The 19,453-nt window shown below is 48.0% G+C and overlaps 7 protein-coding genes across 7 annotated transcripts; 3 read left to right on the top strand and 4 right to left on the bottom strand.

Moving 5' to 3' along the window:
• Positions 1-1,249: 1,249 nt before the first annotated feature.
• Positions 1,250-1,878, bottom strand: FPRO_06371 (uncharacterized protein; the record flags this gene model as incomplete). Its single annotated transcript, XM_031228723.1, has 2 exons — positions 1,250-1,548; positions 1,596-1,878. The coding sequence occupies 2 exons, from the start codon at positions 1,876-1,878 to the stop codon at positions 1,250-1,252; spliced, it is 582 nt and encodes a 193-aa protein (XP_031079031.1).
• Positions 1,879-2,245: 367 nt separating this feature from the next.
• On the bottom strand, positions 2,246-3,719 carry FPRO_06372 (putative KGD2-2-oxoglutarate dehydrogenase complex E2 component; the record flags this gene model as incomplete). The annotated part of the gene is made up of 4 exons (XM_031228722.1): positions 2,246-2,542; positions 2,601-2,993; positions 3,049-3,405; positions 3,474-3,719. 4 exons carry the CDS (start codon positions 3,717-3,719, stop codon positions 2,246-2,248), a joined length of 1,293 nt encoding a protein of 430 aa, XP_031079030.1.
• Positions 3,720-4,647: 928 nt separating this feature from the next.
• FPRO_06373 (uncharacterized protein) lies at positions 4,648-7,836 on the bottom strand (the record flags this gene model as incomplete). Its single annotated transcript, XM_031228721.1, has 5 exons — positions 4,648-5,631; positions 5,873-6,432; positions 6,502-7,363; positions 7,419-7,521; positions 7,577-7,836. The coding sequence occupies 5 exons, from the start codon at positions 7,834-7,836 to the stop codon at positions 4,648-4,650; spliced, it is 2,769 nt and encodes a 922-aa protein (XP_031079029.1).
• Positions 7,837-8,474: 638 nt separating this feature from the next.
• FPRO_06374 (uncharacterized protein) lies at positions 8,475-9,686 on the top strand (the record flags this gene model as incomplete). The annotated part of the gene is made up of 3 exons (XM_031228720.1): positions 8,475-8,838; positions 8,892-9,157; positions 9,210-9,686. The coding sequence occupies 3 exons, from the start codon at positions 8,475-8,477 to the stop codon at positions 9,684-9,686; spliced, it is 1,107 nt and encodes a 368-aa protein (XP_031079028.1).
• A 541-nt stretch (positions 9,687-10,227) lies between these two features.
• Positions 10,228-11,527, bottom strand: FPRO_06375 (putative transmembrane protein UsgS; the record flags this gene model as incomplete). The annotated part of the gene is made up of 4 exons (XM_031228719.1): positions 10,228-10,948; positions 11,007-11,179; positions 11,235-11,341; positions 11,401-11,527. The coding sequence occupies 4 exons, from the start codon at positions 11,525-11,527 to the stop codon at positions 10,228-10,230; spliced, it is 1,128 nt and encodes a 375-aa protein (XP_031079027.1).
• A 1,545-nt stretch (positions 11,528-13,072) lies between these two features.
• FPRO_06376 (uncharacterized protein) lies at positions 13,073-15,236 on the top strand (the record flags this gene model as incomplete). Its single annotated transcript, XM_031228718.1, has 2 exons — positions 13,073-13,337; positions 13,396-15,236. 2 exons carry the CDS (start codon positions 13,073-13,075, stop codon positions 15,234-15,236), a joined length of 2,106 nt encoding a protein of 701 aa, XP_031079026.1.
• Positions 15,237-16,101: 865 nt separating this feature from the next.
• On the top strand, positions 16,102-17,331 carry FPRO_06377 (uncharacterized protein; the record flags this gene model as incomplete). Its single annotated transcript, XM_031228716.1, has 4 exons — positions 16,102-16,120; positions 16,183-16,282; positions 16,359-16,505; positions 16,572-17,331. 4 exons carry the CDS (start codon positions 16,102-16,104, stop codon positions 17,329-17,331), a joined length of 1,026 nt encoding a protein of 341 aa, XP_031079025.1.
• Between the last annotated feature and the right edge of the window lie 2,122 nt (positions 17,332-19,453).

The raw sequence follows: 19,453 nt of genomic DNA, 5'->3' as shown, positions 1-19,453 counted from the left end.
GGCAATAAGGAAGGCTACCTAATCTAACTAAAGGGAATAACCTTCTTTTAGGTCTCTCTTTAGCTTCTTTAGATTTAATAGCTTATAATAAACCTAATTTAAATTAATTATATTAAGATAAGGCTAATAAATTATATAACTAACTAACTTAATTAATATATAATTAAAAATTGCTATTTTAATTAGGTTAGATTAATACTTTAATAAAAAGTTTTTCTTAATAGTAACTATTATTATATAGATCTCTTTTAGTTTATCTTTATTAGCTATACTTAAGGCAGGCCTAATAGCTATATTAAGGTTATAGCCAGTTATATAGTAGTTATAATTATATAGCTATAGGCTATTTTATATAGTAGGTATTATATTAATAGCTATAATTAATATTAGTAACTATAACTAATAGGTATAAAAAGTTAAGTTAAAGAATATACTTTATAATAGATTTAGCCTAGTACTCTTTTAGTTAGGGTAAAGAAAGAAGGCTAATATAGCTACTAAGAGGTAAACCTACAGGCAGTATTAATACTGCTTAATTAAGGCAGTAATTATACTATTAAGGTAGATAAACCTTATATAATTTTAACCTTTAAGATATAGGCCTACTATAGGGGCCTTATTATTTAAGCCTTTAAATAAAAAGTTAGAAGCTTAATAGCCTTATTAGGCTAATAGTAAAGAAAAAAAAAAGAAAAAAAATCTATTAATTAAATATATATACCTAAATATATAATTAATTAACCTTATATTTAAGAACTGCTAAAAAAGTAATATTAGTAAAGAAGCAGTGATTTAAACTGAAATATTAAAGCTTAATACTGTCTTAAAGCCTAATATGGACTTATAGTATTAATTATGGCACTAAGAATCTGATAATATGAGCCAACAAGCTTTCACTCCTCGAATGGCATGGACGAAACGGCTAGCCAGTATGAGCACTATGGCTCACGATATTGACGCTATATGGCTTTTCTTTTTGTGAGATCCCTTGGGATGATAAACAACTATCCTCGAATTCATTTATGACACCGTAATGCAACTGGACTCGGGCTGTAAATGCCACATCAATATAATTCTTCTTGGCATGTCGCAATCTGAAAGTGCTGCAAAAATAGCATAGACCAGCATTTCACATTGTTGCTACGGTCGAGCCCTTCCTACAGTACAGGCCATTCCGTACTGGCAACTGCAGCATAGGAACAGTTGACTGCCATCATATAAATATGCTCTTTTGCTGTATTATGCGATCTCAGCCTAAGACTCCAGTGTTGGCCCACTGACCGATAGCGGTTTGCCATGGAGTCACTGAAGCACCTAGAGCCTTGAGTTCATTTTCAACATCTTGCTCGATCTGAGGGGCCTGTTTGTTCTTGGTATCGTAAGTAGAATGAGCACCTTGAAGAAGCGTGACTCGGAGCCCAGCTTCCAGAGCGCCCTTGCAAGTTTCCAGCACACAGCACTCACTCTGTATGCCAAACGCAACAATGTGTTGAATGCCTCTGGACCTGAGGAGACCAGCTAAATCCGGATTTGACTTGAAAGTGTCCCCTAGGTACATTTAGCAATGACAATGAATGAGTGTTCAAGAGTCTCACGTTGATTCTTTGACACGAGCAACTCTCTTGTATTGTTTGGGTCGTTTTCGAAGACCAACTCCCATGGTTTGCTACCCGTTACAAGAGGACCACTCTCGGGCGATTCTTCATGCTGAACAAAAACTATGATGGGTTTCGGATCGGCAGCGATACCTCTTGCAACCTCAAGTATTTGCTCTCCGGCATCGCGTATGCGTTCAGCGTGGGGGATTTCGGTCTTGTCATCTGATGCCAGATCTTTCTGGATGTCAATGACAAAAAGGGCGCTCACGGGGACTGACATGTTCTCAATCGCTCTGATTCGAGCGTGGTAAAACAAACGACTAGAAAGAAAGCTTGGCCATAAGGTCCTTGATAAGTCACAGGATAACTAATCCATGCCTTGCGAATGATTCACGAACAACAAAGACTAAGCCAAAACAAGGCACGCTTCAATTTCGTCAGGCTAAGTTCTCCACACAAGAGCAGCGAGGATACATCGCTATGATGAAATCCAGGTTTATCAATAATGGCAAGAGCACGTACATGCTCCATACTTTATCTTCTTTTAGTATACAATAGATGATAGTCAAGGCGTCTCGAAGTTCTTCGACAAGACTAGTGACTACATTCTATAGGGTATTAAGTAGCTTGACATTCAGTAATGTCTCTTACAGGAGCATCCTTCGGGGATCCTCAATGTACTCCTTCACCTTGACAAGGAATTGCACAGCCTCCCGGCCGTCCAGCAGACGGTGGTCGTAAGTAAGAGCAAGGTACATCATGGGTCGAATCTCAATCTTGCCGTTAACGGCAACGGGGCGCTCCTTGATAGCGTGGAGGCCAAGAACAGCACTCTGGGGGAGGTTGATGATGGGTGTGCCCATGAGAGACCCGAAAACACCGCCGTTGCTGATGGTGAAGGTGCCACCAGCCATATCCTCGATAGTAAGCTTGTTGTCGCGAGCCTGTAAACACATGGTTAGTCACCAGTCTACTTGTGGGCGTGCCAATGTTGCGACCAACCTTTTTGCCCATATCAGCAATCGATTGCTCAATGCCAATCATGTCCATAGACTCGACATTTCGGACGACAGGGGTAACAAGGCCCTTCTCGGTAGCGACAGCCACACTGATATCGACGTAGTCGCGGTAGACGATGGTGTCACCGCCGTTGGGACCCTCAATGGAGGCGTTGACGGCGGGGAGATCGCGCATAGCAAGAACGCAGGCTCGAGAGAAAGCACTCATGAAACCAAGCTTGACACCAGTCTTCTTGAGAACGTCCTCCTTGTAGAGCTTGCGGAACTCCATGATGTTGGACATATCGACCTCGTTGAAGGTGGTCAGGGAAGCAGCCGTGTTTTGGGACTGCTTGAGACGCTCAGCAATTCGAAGGCGCATACGGTTCATCTTGACCTGAAAGGCAGTTAGTACTCGGTGACTGGGCTCAAAAATTTCTGCATCATCTTACACGGCGCTCTTCTCGGTTACCCATAGAGGGACCGCTGGAAGCGGCAGACTGTGGCTTGGAGTCCTTCTTCTCGGCCTGTCGGGGAGGTTCGGGCTTGCTGGGAGCAGGAGCAGACTCCTTCTTAGGCTCAGGAGCGGATTCCTGCTTGGGCTCAGGTTTTGATTCAGACTTTGATTCGGGCTCGGACTTCTGGGGCTGCTCCTTGGACTCTTCTTTGGGGGCCTCCTTCTTGTCACCGGATGGCGCGCCTCCAAGCTCAATTCGAACAAGGTCTTGTCCGACAGTGACTGTGTCCTCCTCGGCAACGAGGAACTCCTTGATGGTACCAGACTCGGTGGCGTTGACAGCAACGTCAATCTGGTGAAGACGTTTTAGTAAGGCTGTCCTGGTGACAGTTTTCAATATTGCTATGACGGCATGCATACCTTGTCGGTCTCGATAGTAGCAATCTCCTCATCCTGCTCCACATAATCGCCAATGCTCTTGGAAAACTGCTTGAGAGTACCCTCGGAAATGGACTCGGCCATCTGAGGAACCTTGATGACGGAATCGGCGTAGGAGCGAACGGTCTGCATCATGGAGGGAAGCATGACGAGAGGGTGCGAACGGGGCCTCAGCGCCCTGGTGGCGGGCACCATGCGGGCGGCGGTAGCTATACTTCTTGAGAGCATCTTGAAGAACTGTGAGAAGGACTGTCGAGGACCGGAGGGGAGAGGAGAGGATCGCGGGTTGTTGTTGCTGAAGTTGTATTATGGAGGTGGAGATATTTAGAAGGCAGGCCAGGAGGGAAAAACGAAACCACACACGAATGAAACAAGCTCGGACAATGATTCGCGATGTTCCACTCACGAGCAAGTTCCTCTCGGCAAGCTTTGGGGGAAGCAGAAAAAAAGCCGGGCAGTCAAGGTATGCGTTAGCGTCAAGGTACACCGAGGTTCCCAAGACGGTGTAGCGCAGCCATAAATAACCCAGGAGGTACATGTCCGACATAACAGGAGGTTTCCATTAGTTCCGTCAGCTGCTGATTGGCTTGCACCAACGATTTCAATTACCTGATGCCCGACGGCTTAGCCGAGCAGCCATGTAGTCAGTTATTCAGCATCGACCCTACATGGTTTCTGTCAGGGACTTGCCATCACCTTTCTGATTAGGATTTACGAGCTACACAACCCATATCTAACCCCTAGCAGTGATTATACCTTCTTCCTGCTTTGTTTGGGCAACTTCAGGCGACTCGTGATGGAGGACAAATGTGGATCACTCATACGAGCCATGACCAACTTGACGAAAAGGAACTCTGACCACACAGCCTGCCAACAGCTGATTGACAGGCCGACGAAGGGCCAATGTCATGAAAGAAGCTGGGAAATATGTCTGTGATGTAGATGCAGATGAACGGGGCACCTCGTCAATCAATCAGTACAATCTAATACTACTACAATTCGTCTTAGAATCGTTGCAAGTTACTATTGGGTGAATTTAGCCATTACTCCAATCCTAACGCATAGAAAGTTAACCTAGTTTTCGCTCTCTTGATCTTGAATGGGATACCTAGGCGCCTTGAATTCATATTTGTTTCCCAACTGCTGCCCACTCGTCTCAAACAGTGCTGTTTTCTTCGTTGGATGGCTTGACCTCACGCCAACCCTCAAGCCCTGCCTTGGCTTTCCACGTCTGGGTATCCTCGTTGTATTGCTCCAACCACTTAGCCATAGCATCACTGGCCTGCGAAACAATCTCTGTTTTCGCTTGGTGCGCATCTGCTGCATTCTTTCCGAGTTTCTTGTTTGAGGTACTCCCGACCTGCTCGTCGCGCTCTTTTCTCTTCCTCTCCCGGTCAGCCAACCATTCTTTTCTCCCAGCCAGGTATTTGGCGCTGTGTCCTAAGCCAGCGCTTTCGTGGGATATGCCCTTGTGGGGTCTGTCGAGTGGAGGAGCAGTGAAGAAGAGAACTCGGCCAGAACTGTCATGTTGAAATGACTCTCGCAACTCCTTTGGCATCGCATCGTTCATATTGTCGGGAAGTGCGTAGACCTCTGGTGGTCTGGGTGGGTTATACACATTGCCACCCTGCATAGGCATCCCTGGTGCAGCCGACATAGGACTGCGAGCGACTGGAGTGGCTTGCACTTGGTTGTATGCCTGGGTCAAGTGGTTTGGCATAGGTGTTTGCTGATGCATAGGAGGCACCTGTTGCCCATAGTTAGGGGCGAATCCTTGTGCATATCCTGCCTGCGAATGCTGAGGTTGGTGTTGATATTGCACAGGCCGTACAGACACTTGAGGCTGAGCACCCAGGTGAGGTTGATGTGGAATAGGGACTGGAGTCTGTTGAACTTGTGCTGGTTGGGCACTAGGAGTGACCGGCTGAAAGTGAGGTGTCGTGTGAGCATTGTACGGGACGGGGGAGGGTGAGGGACCTCCAGGATAGGATATTGAAGGATGTCTCCCGGAATGATCACCAGGAATGCCACCAGGCACTGACAACATTGAAGCGCGCCGGCCAGAATCAGCGCCGGCATCAGGTAGTGGGACCGCCGACATGGCCTGTGGCGGAGGGGTGGGGACTGGCGGTGGTGAATCCTATAAAGTTATGGTTAGTTGCGTGCGACAATAAAGTGAGACGAAAGAATGAAAGCCTGAGGCATGCATGGATCACGACCAAGAACCAGGCGTCGAAGCTGGGAAGGAAAGGAAAGACGTTGGCTGGCAGGGATCATGCAGAGCGATCGTTTGCTGATAACGAATACAGCGACAGCCAGCCGAGTCATAGCATGGCACTGGCATGATAGAAGAAACGAAAGAACAGATGCATTTCACCTACATTGGCCTCCCGTTTACGGCGATGTACCGCTCCAACAATAGGCGGGGCATTTGGGCTTCCCCATGTTGGCTTGGGAAGTTCATCTGTCTCCTTTGCATCTTCGCGGAGCAAGTGCTTAATCGGGCTGGGAATCTTCTTCATGCGCCGAGGCACATCAAAGAGGTCCATTTCGTAGTCTTTGTCGCGCACCTCATCTGGGACACAGCTTGCCCACGTCTTGATCTTGTTGAATGTGAACTTCTCCTCGTTGTAGCGTGATTCACACACATAAATCTCCTTGTCTAGAGGAAATCCTCGAGGTCGCCCTTTATTGAATCGGGTCACGAACATGACAAAGCATCGATCCAAAACCTCTTCGATTTGATGATCCCGGTATTGACCTGTCTTGACAACTTCATGCTCGAAGAAATGCTTCTCATATCGATGCACAGTCTGTTCTGGTCGGTAGTACCAGCAGGCATTGATCCATCTTTGGCCAGCGCGGTCTTGCCAAGTTCGATAGATTTGCGCAACGGTGGGCTTAGCCAGGTCATTGGGATTTCTAATGTGAACCCAATCACCTATATTCATGTCAGCCGCGTGACAACACTGGAAACACATCGCACAGTGGTATTTCTTCATGTACGTACCGACTTTCCAGACCTGCCCGTTATATTGGATCTCTGCCAAGGGTAACTTGCCGTCTTCGTCTCGGAAATCATCATCAGGTTTGGCCTTCTCCTGTTCAGCTAAAAAGACAGCCTCTTTCTGTAGCTCAACTGCGGCCTTGTACACTTCGCTGTCATCCTCATTATACCGCTTGGCATTCTCAAACATGAGATTGAGGTCTTGAAGAACATGGTCGATGCTTTGATACTTCTTCCGCTTGGCCTTTTTTTTGATGTTGTCGAGAGCGATGGGGTTTAGTATCGTTGTATAGTAATCTGGTACAGCTGCTTTGTCTGGTAGCTTCTCGAAAGGATGAACAAGTAGATTTCCTGCAGCGTCCTTGGGCTTTCTCAATCCCTTCAATAGTGAAGCGATGCGGGCTTCGTTTGGTGTAAGAACACTAGGAGGTCGGCCTCTTCGTTTGTGCGAATCATCTTCGTAGTCTTTGTCCTGATCTCTTCGACCAGCGCCACGTCGTCTTCGTCCCCTGCGTCGTCCGCCTTCATCGTCTGAATCGTCATCTTCATCCTCATCATCATCTTCTTCTTCCTCTTCATCCTCGTCTTCTTCATCGTCTTCCTCGTCTTCCTCATCATCCTCTGCTGGTGGAGACTCTTCTGCGGGTGGTAATTCACCCAGATCTGGCAATTGTGCATCATTGGTATTAACGTGGCCCTTTTCTACCAGCTTCTTGAGTTCTTGGACAAGAATTTCTCGAAGACGAACTGCGGCACCAAAAATAGGAGCGGAGGGTCGGTTGTAAACTTGAGCGTTGTGACAGATTTGCGCAACATCTTTGACGAACTCGGCAAATGAGCCGTATTGTTTCTTCTGAGTTTTACCCTATCATTGTGGTTAATGATCCATATACCAGCTACCAATACTGCACAAAACCTACTCGGATGGTACTGAAAGCAATGGGCTCGGCGATGATTTCGAAATAATCGGGCAGTGTTCGTCGATTCGGGATGCGCTGGAAGCCAGCAGCAAGCTGCTCACCACTATAACTCTGTCAGCATCACCATATCCTCTCCTGCACTAGGGAGGGAAGCATACTCATCCTGAACGCTGCACAGATAGGTCGAGAGATTATGGATCAAGCGATACATATCGGGACGGCCTTCATCGTCCACCTCGCCTTCTGCGTCCTCTTCACCTTCGGCATCTTCGTCACCTTCTGCGTCCATATCTACGTCAGGGTCGCCTTCGGCATCGATATCATCGTCCGGTGTATCCTTCATCTCAACGTCCAGGGAGGCTGTCTTCGCTTCTATAGATTCGCGCACCTCTGGCGCGTTCGCCCTCCGGCTGGACATGACAGGCTCGTGAGACCACTTAAGTCCGGTCGCAATGCGGGAAAATCGAGGCGTTAACGGCGCGTACTTTTCGCGTTGTTCAAGTTAATGTATATTGCGGCATTCATTTGCTGAGACGGGGTGGACTGCGAAATCACGACAGCGGGAGGAAACTGTAATTAAAGAGTACCTGTGTACTATGCCCGAGCTTGGTTGAAGGTGCGACTGGAGAGCGCGTGCATTTGCGCGCGACTTCTCGTACTGTTATTGGTTAGAGCAGCTGTGCATTTCTAAAATCGGGTCCCAACTGGCTGTCAATTGACACATGGTTGTGACGGTGCCAGCTTTCATCCGGATCATTGATTCAGTCAGTCAGGTTTGATCTAGCCTTATCGTTTCTGTGATTCATATACCGGATTTGTATACCTATCACTCAAGCTCATATCATTCTCTTCCTGTGGTTCTAGACACTGTTTAAAACAGACTTAGTGCCTCGCTTTTCTCTTGCTTCCTTTCAATTCCTCGCCTTTGAGTAAAGCAGCCATCCTTCTTCAGTCACCTCAAACAACTTTCACCCAAACACATTAATCACCCATATCCTTTACGAGAGAACTCGGGATACTGTCACCTTATACTGAATCTTGCACATAGTCACCGTCATGCGAGCTCGTTATAAAGGTCCAGCCGGTACCGGTATCCTTGAGATACCCGATGATGCCACTGTTAAAGTGCTATTTGATGAACTTCGAGTCAAGACAGGAATTACCACTTTTGGCATAAAATATGGCCCTCCTATGGCTATGAAGACTCTTGAAGCTAGCAAAAGTGATCAATTTGCTCGATCTCTTGGTCTTCATGGTGAGACACTCACTATCGTACCCGAGGACGTACCACCTCCCGCACCTCCTGCGCCGCTTCAAACTGGCACTGCCCAACATCAAGCAATAACATCTCGGGCAGCAAAGCTGAATGAGAGCCCAGAGGATGTCAACGTTCCGTGGCCAGAACAGGGTGGGACTCTACGTAAGTGATAAACTTTTGTTGGCCTCTGGATATTTGTTATTAACCGCATGTAGTTCTAAGGGTGATGCCCAGCGATAACAGCTGTTTATTCACAGCTTTTGGTGGTGCTCTGCAAGATCAGATCCCCGCTCAACGGCTGAGAAGGATGATGGCTGATTACATTGTTGAACATCCCGAGGATTACTCAGAAGCTGTCCTCGGTAGTCCTCCCAGCCAATATTGCCGCAGTATTCAAGACCCTGATCGGTGGGGAGGAGGTATTGAACTGAGCATCTTATCTTCCATCTTCAATATCCAGATCTGCACGTTTGATGTCCAGGTTAGTCGAAATATTATGCTGCACCGCTCCTCGCTGACATTGAAGATTATAGGCCCAAAACCTAATCAACTTCGGAGAGGATAAGAGAGATCGCTGTATTCTTGTCTATTCAGGAATTCACTATGACCGAGTTGCCTTTAGCCTGTCTGACTACCCACATGACTCGCCTACCTACCCCCCTGAGATGGATCGAACTGTTTGGCCGACCGATGACGACGAGATACTCGAAAAGACCAGAGCGCTCGTCGAGAAGCTCAATAAGGCGCACTACTACACTGATACGGAAGGGCTGCTTCTACGGTGTGATGTGCCAGGATGTGACTGGATAGGTAGCGGCCAGCGTGAGGGGCAGAAGCATGCAGAACTCACAGGACACGTGGCTCTGAGTGAAATCCAAGACGAAGGCGACAACGTGCTCCGGAAGTGCGACACACCTGGATGTGACTTCATCGGCCAAGGTGACAAGGTTATGAGGCAGCATAGTGCAGATACTGCTCATGAGAGGTTCTCCATCATTCCGGATTGGTGAGAGGGAAGTGACAGAAATATGAAGCCTTCGGTACACTATGCCCTTCTAGACATTTCAAGTAGTTTGCTGGGTTTTGAACATACTTAGCGCTTCAAACACTGAAATAATATATTACTTTGCAACCACTGCATACTGCTGAGGATATTCACAGTGAACTGATATCTAGTTCATGCTGAGATGCAGCGAAAGGCGTTGTCTTTACATGGCTGAATTTGGACTAGCTATTGGTACAAATGCCATGATCACTGAATGCCCGACGCGAAACTTGGTAACGGCTGGTATCGCTTCCCAAAATACTTCCTTTCCAACCTTTGCCTGGCATATCGATCATCCCATCGTGCTGGAACATTGGATAACGGGAAACGGCAATGTGGTTTCGTTGCTCTGCTGGTCGATGAGGCTTTGTGGTATGGCTTTGTTCTTGAATGAAAGCATGACCAGAAAACTATGGGGTTGGTGATCGCGTCCCATGATAAAGGACCTATGCTGAGCAGCATAGCTGCTTTGCGTTCAGGCACATCAAACGCGACGCCTTTCCTATTCAATTGGTCTTTTTAGATAGCTCAGGGTCATGTACCAAGTCAATGTTGGCCAGCGAAAGGTTCAAGAACTCATGTTTGTTAGACCAATTCTGCTGTCCCTCAGCAAACTCCTTCATCTGCTGAGGAGGGGGCGGTGGGTCAGTGATCTTGGTGATCAGGTATGCGGTGGATGCTTCGGCAATGCCATAGACGAGGACGCCCACAAGAGGGATTCTGACCAGGATGTAGAATCCCAGACCGAAACCAAACAGAACTCCCTCGCGGCTGCGGAACCAGTTTCGCTTTTGATCCTTTGTAAAGTGAACACGAGCGAAGTATGGCTCAAGCAACTCTCGCATCAAGCTTCTGGAAGAGAAGTAGCTCTGGAGAAAGATTACCAGGTACCTTCGAGGGAGGAAAATTCCCGTACCGAAGATGATCGAAGCCGGTCCCAAGCCCACAGCGTTGTTGAAGGTGTAAAAACTGGCCGCGGGCAGGACAAATCGACCGATGTATGGTGTGTATGAGAGTGCAAAAACTGCTAAAGAAATACCACCCTTGCGAAGGAAGCGGTAGAGAAACATGGAAACAGCCTGAGCGGTACTTTCAGAGTGCGTACTTCCATCGGAGGGACGGTACGTCTTGAGGTTCGGATAGTACATATCCCGAAGCTCAGAAGGCTTATCACCCCGGTGCTTTTGAACATAGGTCATATCAACCCACTGCAGAGACTGCATGAAGCTATTTGAAGTAGATTAGATACTGTCAAGCGTTTCGCGACGTTTTGTTTGCGGCTTACAGGTTATCGAGGGTCGGTACAACATAACGCATGAGGGCCATGAGGAAGAAGGGGACTTGGAGGACATATTCTGCGACAAAGTCAAGCCCACCGACGAGAGTATCGTCCCATGTGACGGCATCAAGAGATATAAAGAATGAAATGAACCATAATAAAACCTTGATCCCGACGATCTGGTTGTGCAGTCAGTTGCGTTGCTCTTCTGCTCATGCTGGTAATGAGACTCACGGGTATGGTGACGATGAGTCTAATAGCAAGACCTGCCACCACTGCAATGGCAGCTTGACGATAGTGATCGGTTGTGAAAAGTGCTGGATTCTGTAGTGCTCGATGAGCTATATTGTGGGTTAGTGAAGGGCAAAAGGCATGATGCCATATGGTGGGTGGTACTCACCTCCCACCAGAGTGAGCTGAGCACCACGTATTACGGTATTGGGATCGAAGTGAGAGAGATCGAATTTTTCCTCAAGCTTCTCCTTCAACTTGTCCTTATCAAGTTGAGCCTTTTCGTTGGACGACATCTTGAGAGCTGAAGCTAGGTATAGGAAGCTGAAGGGTATAAGGGAGACCAAGTTGTAGGCACCCAGAGCTCAAGTTGAGCTTGTGTCGACGGGCTGAATTTTAGTGAATACACTGTATCAGGCACGGAACTTTGCCTGCCCCTCTGAAGAAAATGAAGGGTCTTTTTGAGACTGTTGAGGATTTGGCGGTCTCAGGTTTGGGCTAAGAAATGAAGGTAATAGTGATATTCACGAACACGAGTTGGGAGGGAACCTTGGAATGGTAAGACTGTAAGGTGACGTAAGTATCGTGTACCAATTGAAGCTTACGCCAGGTTGGCGGCTGAGTTAGGTAGTGTGCTCTTTGCCCAGCTAGAGGTAAGGCGGGTGTATCCACAAGGGAGCAAGAGAGACATGTGATATGTGAGAGTTACAAGACAAATACTGTTCTTTAAAGATATCCTTTGAGAGAGCCGCAATCCTCTCGAAATCACTCCGTGCACGGCACAGAAACGCTGGCAAATTTCTGAAGAAAGCCCCTATGACTGAGATAAGCGCTCACAACATGGCTACATGGAACCTCGTTTTGCTGTGTCCTCCAACCTCCACTTAAACCAGTTGTGAAAGCTCCGCCACCCTTTATGGCTGGCTGGGGTAGGACAACTGCACCTAAGTGGCGTTCGCAGCTATTTATGCAAGGTCCAGCTTACATCCATCAGTTCACTTCGTACATACCTTGGTAGGTAAACAAAGGCGTGTATCATAGGAGGCACAGCCAGGTTCAAACTCGTCATCTTTCTTCTTGTACGGTGCGTTGAGTTCATCGGACGATAAAGCTTAGACATGAGCATATATTCATCGTATGACGACTCAAACCTCTTACACCAAACGTTTTGCAAAACTTGAGTGGCATAGGCTTGAGCTCGCTATGCACAGAAATGTCCCAAGTATTGAACAGCTCTAGCTCAATCAAGGATCGAGGAGCGGGACGACGGGATCATCAGCGGGCCCAGGAATGTGTATGCGGATGACTAAGGCCGCACCCCTCTAAACTCCCGTCCCCTGTAGATGAGGTAGGTACAGCGCAATACCTTAGATGGCTGGGCCAGATTCTATCCGTCCCGGTCGTAGCCTCAGCACTTCGGAACGGAAATCGAGGGAGCGAACAGAACACAAGACCTTCCTACCTAAGTACCTACACTCGGGTCGCTCGATAACGATAAAGATAACAAACATCCAAGAACTCCCCCCCCCCCCAATTCGTCGTCATCTCCGCCTTTGAGCTTCCATTTTCCCTCCATACCTCCAAATAGGTACCTACCCTGCGTAGCCTCTCCCTTCCACTGAGGCGTTGTTGGTCAGGGGACTCGACTCGCGATCCATCAACTCGTCACGACCCGGCGCGACAACCACAACTCGACCAACATCCACGGCGGGCGCGCAGTCATGAACGATCTTCTCTGTTTGTCTCTTCGAGATGTTTGAGATGTAGTCAGATGGAACAAGTATTTGTGCTATCAAAAAAAAAAAAGAAGGAACAAGCTGCTTCGACGTCACATCCTTATCATGGACGATTCAGGTGACGATTTGGCGGCTCGAGGGCCCAGGCGAGTATCAACAGCCCCTATACCCTCACGAGGCCCTACGGAACCAGAAACACCCGACTCGGATCTTGTCGAAACACTCTATAGCCATCCAAACGTCAAGATAATATCTTTTACGGCCACTGGCCGAGCCTATGCGAGAAGTCCTGGGGGGCCCGCCTTGAGCAATGTTGATCCACCGAGTTCTTTATCATGGTCCTCACAGCTCGAGAGAACCATCGCTGTGGGTGAGTTGACAAACGAATACCTATGTATGCACCGCTAGTTACTAAGTAAAGCACATAGGACCATTTCGCATATATCGAGCCCCAAGATCGGTAGCCTTCTTGAGCTGCGGTTCTGCATTGCAGCCAATTCTACGAAAAAGCCAGTGCTGGTGTATAGACGAGGTCAACAGTAGGTTTGTCCTGCAAATACGGCGACCGAACTACTGGAGAATAGAGCTTCCAGTCGATGACCCCGAAGATCAGCAGCGAGCCGAAGAACTGAGAGAAGTGTTGGACAAGATTCTACAATTTGAAAAGACGGAATGCCCTTTCAAGCGCACCTTTACTGTCGATTTGCCAGAGCAGGTTCCCGTCACAATCCTGCCCTGGACGCCCCGCGCACAGCCTATGATTCCTTCTGATGAGGCAACACCAGCATCCTCTACGGACTCACGAAGGTCCTCCTTTGTTGGGAGAGCTTCTACACCTACTCCATTAATTCCTAGACAGCCCAGAGATATACCAACAAGCCCGATACCTACCAGACCTGAAAGCGCGGCATCTAACGTAGTGCCTTCCAACATATCTCTTTATGAGGAGTATGGAATGAACCTCGACCCTCTGCAACCATTAGGCACCGGGAATACCGGCACTGGACCCTTGGAAGCTGTCCCAGAACGCCCAGGTGAACAAGGCTCTCCAGATATGCTCGAGTCTCACGATAGGTCATCTGTACTCTCTTCCAGTCCCACGGAAGATGATTCCTCCATGTATCAACTTCACGAAGGCTCTGGGAATCGAGGTGGCAATATGAAGGCCAGGCTACGACGACGAACTGGGAATTTCACAACCAGGTCTGCTACGATGCCACCACGCATGATGCCGACACTGGATAAGTCTGGGCCGTCAGCGTCCACGTCAAGGGAGCCTCTCTTAAGAAGTTTATCGGAAACAACAAGAAAGTCGACTGGTCGTACTGCAGATACCACCTCTTCTCCCCAGAAGAAGAATAAAGGAGATGTGAAGGCCTCCCGGTCGCCACAGCAAAAGGTCAATGCTCAACAACCTCGATTACTGCGTAGAGATAGCGAGGAATCTTTCCATAGTGTTGAGTCATGGCATTCTTCTGGAGTTCCACAGCATCCTTCGCCTCCTACTTCCCAAGCAGAATCTTCTATGGAGGCAAACAATGACCCGTACGAGGCAGGTAGACTGTCAGCCGGCAAAAGAAATAAGTCATCACATAGCCGGGGTAGTTCTCCCATGCCATGCGCATGGGAGTCCGACTCTGATGATAGCGAAACATCCGACGAAAGCTCATCGTCAGATGCGGATTCAGTGAGAGAGCTAAAAAATGATGCCTTCCCCAAACTTGACACCGGCCCGTCGACAACACCCATGACCGCACCGCAGCGGCCATTCGTTCCACGCCACAGAGCGACGACCGGTAGTATTTCTGTAAGGCGACGCGCCCTGTCACCTCTGCCACCTGCAGCCAACCTCTTTACACCCGCTTCAACCATGGAACGGAGACCATACAGGAGTAAGTTGGAGACGGTTAAGAACCTTCCAATGGCTATTATTGCCAAGACCTACGAGATGATCCTGGGTCCTCCCAGCTCTCTCATCCGCCTAATCCTCAAGGTGGCAGCTAAGATTGCTTCTGGACAATGGCGAGGTCTCGTGTATGGATATGGTGAGGATGGCGAAGAAATACCGGTGCAGTGGGATTACTCCGAGGGAGAATTCAGCGACTGGAGTGATGATCAACATGATCAACATGATCGCAGTCATAAACAAGGGAAACGAGAGCATCGGCATAGCAGACACCGCAGCAATGCTCAAGATATGACAGCAGAGGATGAGATGCGCAGACGGCCCTCATCCTCTGACGATAGCCGAAGCTGGGGCGTTGATTGATCGATTAAGTGTGATGTGCTTAGTACGTGCTATGTTTATGCTATATGATGCTGAAAGGTCCGTATTGAGAACGTTTGTATGAATGAGACGCAGTGGCATATTGTGGTGTGGCGGGACGTTTTGGTTGGGCGCACGGGATAGGACCAGCCGGCGTTCACTGTAGGTTCAATATATGGATGGAGTTTTATACATGTCTTCAAGCTACCTATCTATTTGGGCTCGGGAGTTTGTATGAGCGAGTCACTTTGGCATTTATCCGATATTTAATTGTACACTATAGCTTTATTTCATGAACATGATACTCTACTCTACTCTACTATATCCACTTCCTTGGCACTTTGGTGAGCGAACTGCACATGTACAAACTCTTAGCTCCATTATTTCTTGCAGGCTTTGACAGATCTTCCCAGGCACACATGGGGTATCTACAAGAGACCTGATGGGAAGTGAGCCTAATGGTAAACACTTACCGAAGGCAAGGCAACCGCAACTCAATGAATAACACGACGAATACGGGCAATGCGAGATAAGTCACTAGACTGAGAAATGGTAAGAAAGACGTGTTGAGATTGGATGGTTTGCTGTATGACCCGCTAACTAGGGAATCGCATTCATCGCATTCATCCACGATTGGTCGATTACTGGCACCATAGGGTTGAAGAGTGATGGTATCGGGCGAAGTTGCAATGAAATTACATGTGGACTTATGACGATCATGGGGACCTTGGTATCGATCTTATCGCCATGGCTGAGTATATAAGTTGAAACATATCTCTTTGCTTTGAGACTGTAGAATCTCGATGTAAAGAAAAACGCGACGGGAGGACTCGTAACACTCATACGCACTTGTTATTAAGACACCATCATGTCTGACGGGAAATATGGTACGGCATCCAATTCCAAGCTTAGCAGCCGTTGAAAAGGCTGGAAACTGACCACATATTAGTTGATGGGAGCTACTGGTTCTATGCCCCTAATAAGGGTGCTGCCATCTTCTTCTGCTTCGCTTTCTGCTGCACAGGATGCTTCCACATACGGCAGTGCATGTGAGACTCCAGCCCAATCCATCATAGAAAGTATGGAAGAGCTCTAAGACTCATAGGAACTGATTATCTTTTGCAGACTGTATAAGTGTTGGAAGTTGACACCTCTGTTCTCATTCTGCTCTCTTCTCTTTACAACGGGCTTCGCGCTTCGGGTATATGGAGCTTTTCATTATGAAAATCTCGACATTTTTATTGCAAGTGTCTGCATCACTTATGCAGCGCCGTAGGTTACCCAGTACTCAAGACTTGATCGTGGTTTAGTATGCTGACCATCCAATGCCATATGTAGACCACTACTGGAACTTCAGAACTATCGCATTCTCGGCCGAATCCTGTACTACGTCCCGTACAACTCACCCATCCACCCTGGACGTGTCCTGACAACCTTTGGTTTTATCTCAGGCATCGTTGAGGCTCTGAATGGCTGGGGTGCTTCATACTCGGCGAATCAATCGTTGACCGACAGCGAGATTGAGATAGGTCATGCTCTGATCAAGACCTCATTGCTCTTACAGATTGTCGTGGCAATTCTGTTTATTACGTTGGCTGTTACCTTCCACCGCCGATGTGTTGTCGCTGGTATCACAAATGAGCGGCTCAACAAGCCACTATGGACTTTGTATACCAGCATGACCCTTATCCTTGCGCGAACCATATATCGCATTGTGGAATACTTCAGTGTTGCGGAACTCAGGTACGGTCCAGGCTTCGACCCAGCCACGATTAGTCCTATCGTGAGATACGAGTGGTTCTTCTACGTGTTTGAGGCTGCTCTTATGCTTTGCAATCTTGTCATGTTCAATGTACGGCATCCCCGACGATACCTTCCCAGAAACAACAAGATTTACCTCTGCCCAGACGGCGTTACGGAGATTGAGGGCCCTGGATACAACGACCCGAGGAAGTTGTGGCAAACCCTTATTGATCCTTTCGATATTCAGGGGTTGGTAACTGGTCGTGGCCGGGAAACTGACAAGTTCTGGGAAATGGGCCACGGGCGGCCAGCAGACTCGACTAAAACTGTGGGAGTCAAGACTGAATCTGTTTAGTGGGTTCTTCTAGAGCTGTTTCAGAGGATATTGGTGGTCGTATTACGTTAGAGGACTGCTCTTTGAGTGGGATTCAGGATGGTTGACAGTATGCTCAGAGAATACTGGGTCCCTAATTAGCGCTTTTCATGTGAACTGGCCAAGGAAGCGCTGAGAGACAACCTATAGTTGATGCATAGGCAGAATATACTACTTGTTTCACCGCATGCTCATCATATATGAGCCTCAGCAGTGTGGCTAGTCGCAAGAACAGGCGCTTTGGCCAAGATTGAATTGACACGACAGTAGTACCTGAACACTGAAACAATGCATAGATCGGGACAACGATACGACCCGACAGCAATGTCGAAGAATCAAAACAAAGGGCTCGAGTCATGATGTTTGGGTTGTTGCCCTAGTAAATGAGCTCGATGCCGACGCAAATTGCAAAATGGATCAAGAATCTATGCCCATAATCCTCAAGCGATGCCTTGGGCGCATCTGAATTGGTATTTGATGCGGGCGAGCGAATCAGATCAGGACAAACTGACGAGAAGGAATGATGGAAATGGCCCATTCGGCGGTTTTATTTAATTGAGACAATCCATGTGATCCTTCATCGACGAAGGATCGGAAAGGGGCCAACACAGCCTTCTCAACCCCAGAATTGTAGATTCGATAAAATTAGCTGGGCAGAATAGAAAGTGCACACATACCATACGTTTTTTTTTCTGTACTATGTTACAGCATGTGTCAGTCTTCACACATTACCGCGTGGTAAATCATCTCATACTTGTGATGTTTGATTGTGAGGTTGAGGTGTCGATGCGGTCAGTGGTTAATACAGGGGGGCTTCCAAGAATGTTTCTAGAAAAGACCCGGCGCATAGTGGGTTTGGTTGACCCTGTCCGTTGATCCTGACGATCCTGATTCTGCCATTCAAAAGACCCCGCAAGCCTATTTCGATGTTGTTGATACTGCAAAGGTCGCCAAAGGCTTTATATCCGTAGCTGCAATTTACTTTTCGCATATCGACTTCGCTAATTAGGTTTAGATGAGCCAAAAATAAACACGTTCTAACGAGGACATGCTCGTTTTGGGAAGATGTACTCCGTACCTTCGCCACACCTTGCGGTCGCTTTGGCAAGCCTCAATCAGTTTTTAGCGTGGGATTGCGGGGGGCCTTGGTCTCTGGGGCAAATGAGAAGCGAATCCGCTAGGCCTAGTGAGTGAACAGCTCGTTTCGGGCAACATCTTTGTCCTCCCTTGGTAGTAGAAACACGGGACCTCAGCTGAGTTGAAGTATTTTCGTCTGACACGAATTGTTTGTCTATGGCCTCGCTCTCCCTGAGCAATGAATGCTTCTGTGTGTGCTTAGCATGAATATCTAGCGGGCCACACTAACTACAAGATAATTAGGGCATAGGCACGTCAGTGCATCGATGTTCTGTCTTGACAAACGCCAAGAAACAGATCCTCAATCATCCCTGTCCCACGACGTCCATCCTTAGCTTCCTCCACGGGCGCCGTGCGGGCCCCGTATCAGACGGCGGCCGATAGCTAGAAGTGGCCATAGCCATCTTTCAGCTCAGCTCACCAGAGCTCTTCCTACCTAGGTAGTCAGGCCAGGTCAGGTGGCAATCAAGGACCGGCCTGTACCTAATACAAGGCATTCTACTGCTAACTTGGGACCTCTGAAGCTGAATCTACCATTATATCCCTTGACAAGCTGCACATTCACTATACAACAGCCCCGGGCTGCGCTGTATCACTACCAAAAACACAACGGCTTCGCCTCTTTTGCTCCTTACCTCACCTCAGATTAAGGAACCTCGGTCTTTTTCTGACCACGCTAAAGACCAGAGGCGGAGAAGAGTTCTAAGCCTCCTACTGGAGCAAGCAACTCCATATACCTATCCATCCGTCCATCTCACACATCTTGACGACTTCTCTCTCTCTCTATCTCCCTTTGCCAGATTCTCCAAGTACTTCTGACTGTTGCCCACCCAAGCCGGACATCGCGTTTGTTACAGCACAATTGTTATGATCTGACGTCTGCCATAGAGTCAGTCTCTCACCACTACCGATTTCGCCCACCAGATCTTTCTGAATCCACTGCATTCGATCCATCACAGTAACCCCT

The sequence above is a fragment of the Fusarium proliferatum genome (assembly GCF_900067095.1).
Source record: "Fusarium proliferatum ET1 genome assembly, contig: FPRO_scaffold003, whole genome shotgun sequence".
Taxonomy (NCBI): domain Eukaryota; kingdom Fungi; phylum Ascomycota; class Sordariomycetes; order Hypocreales; family Nectriaceae; genus Fusarium; species Fusarium proliferatum.
The sequence above is the reverse complement of the archived record's forward strand: the minus strand, read 5'-3'. Positions and strand labels throughout refer to the sequence as shown.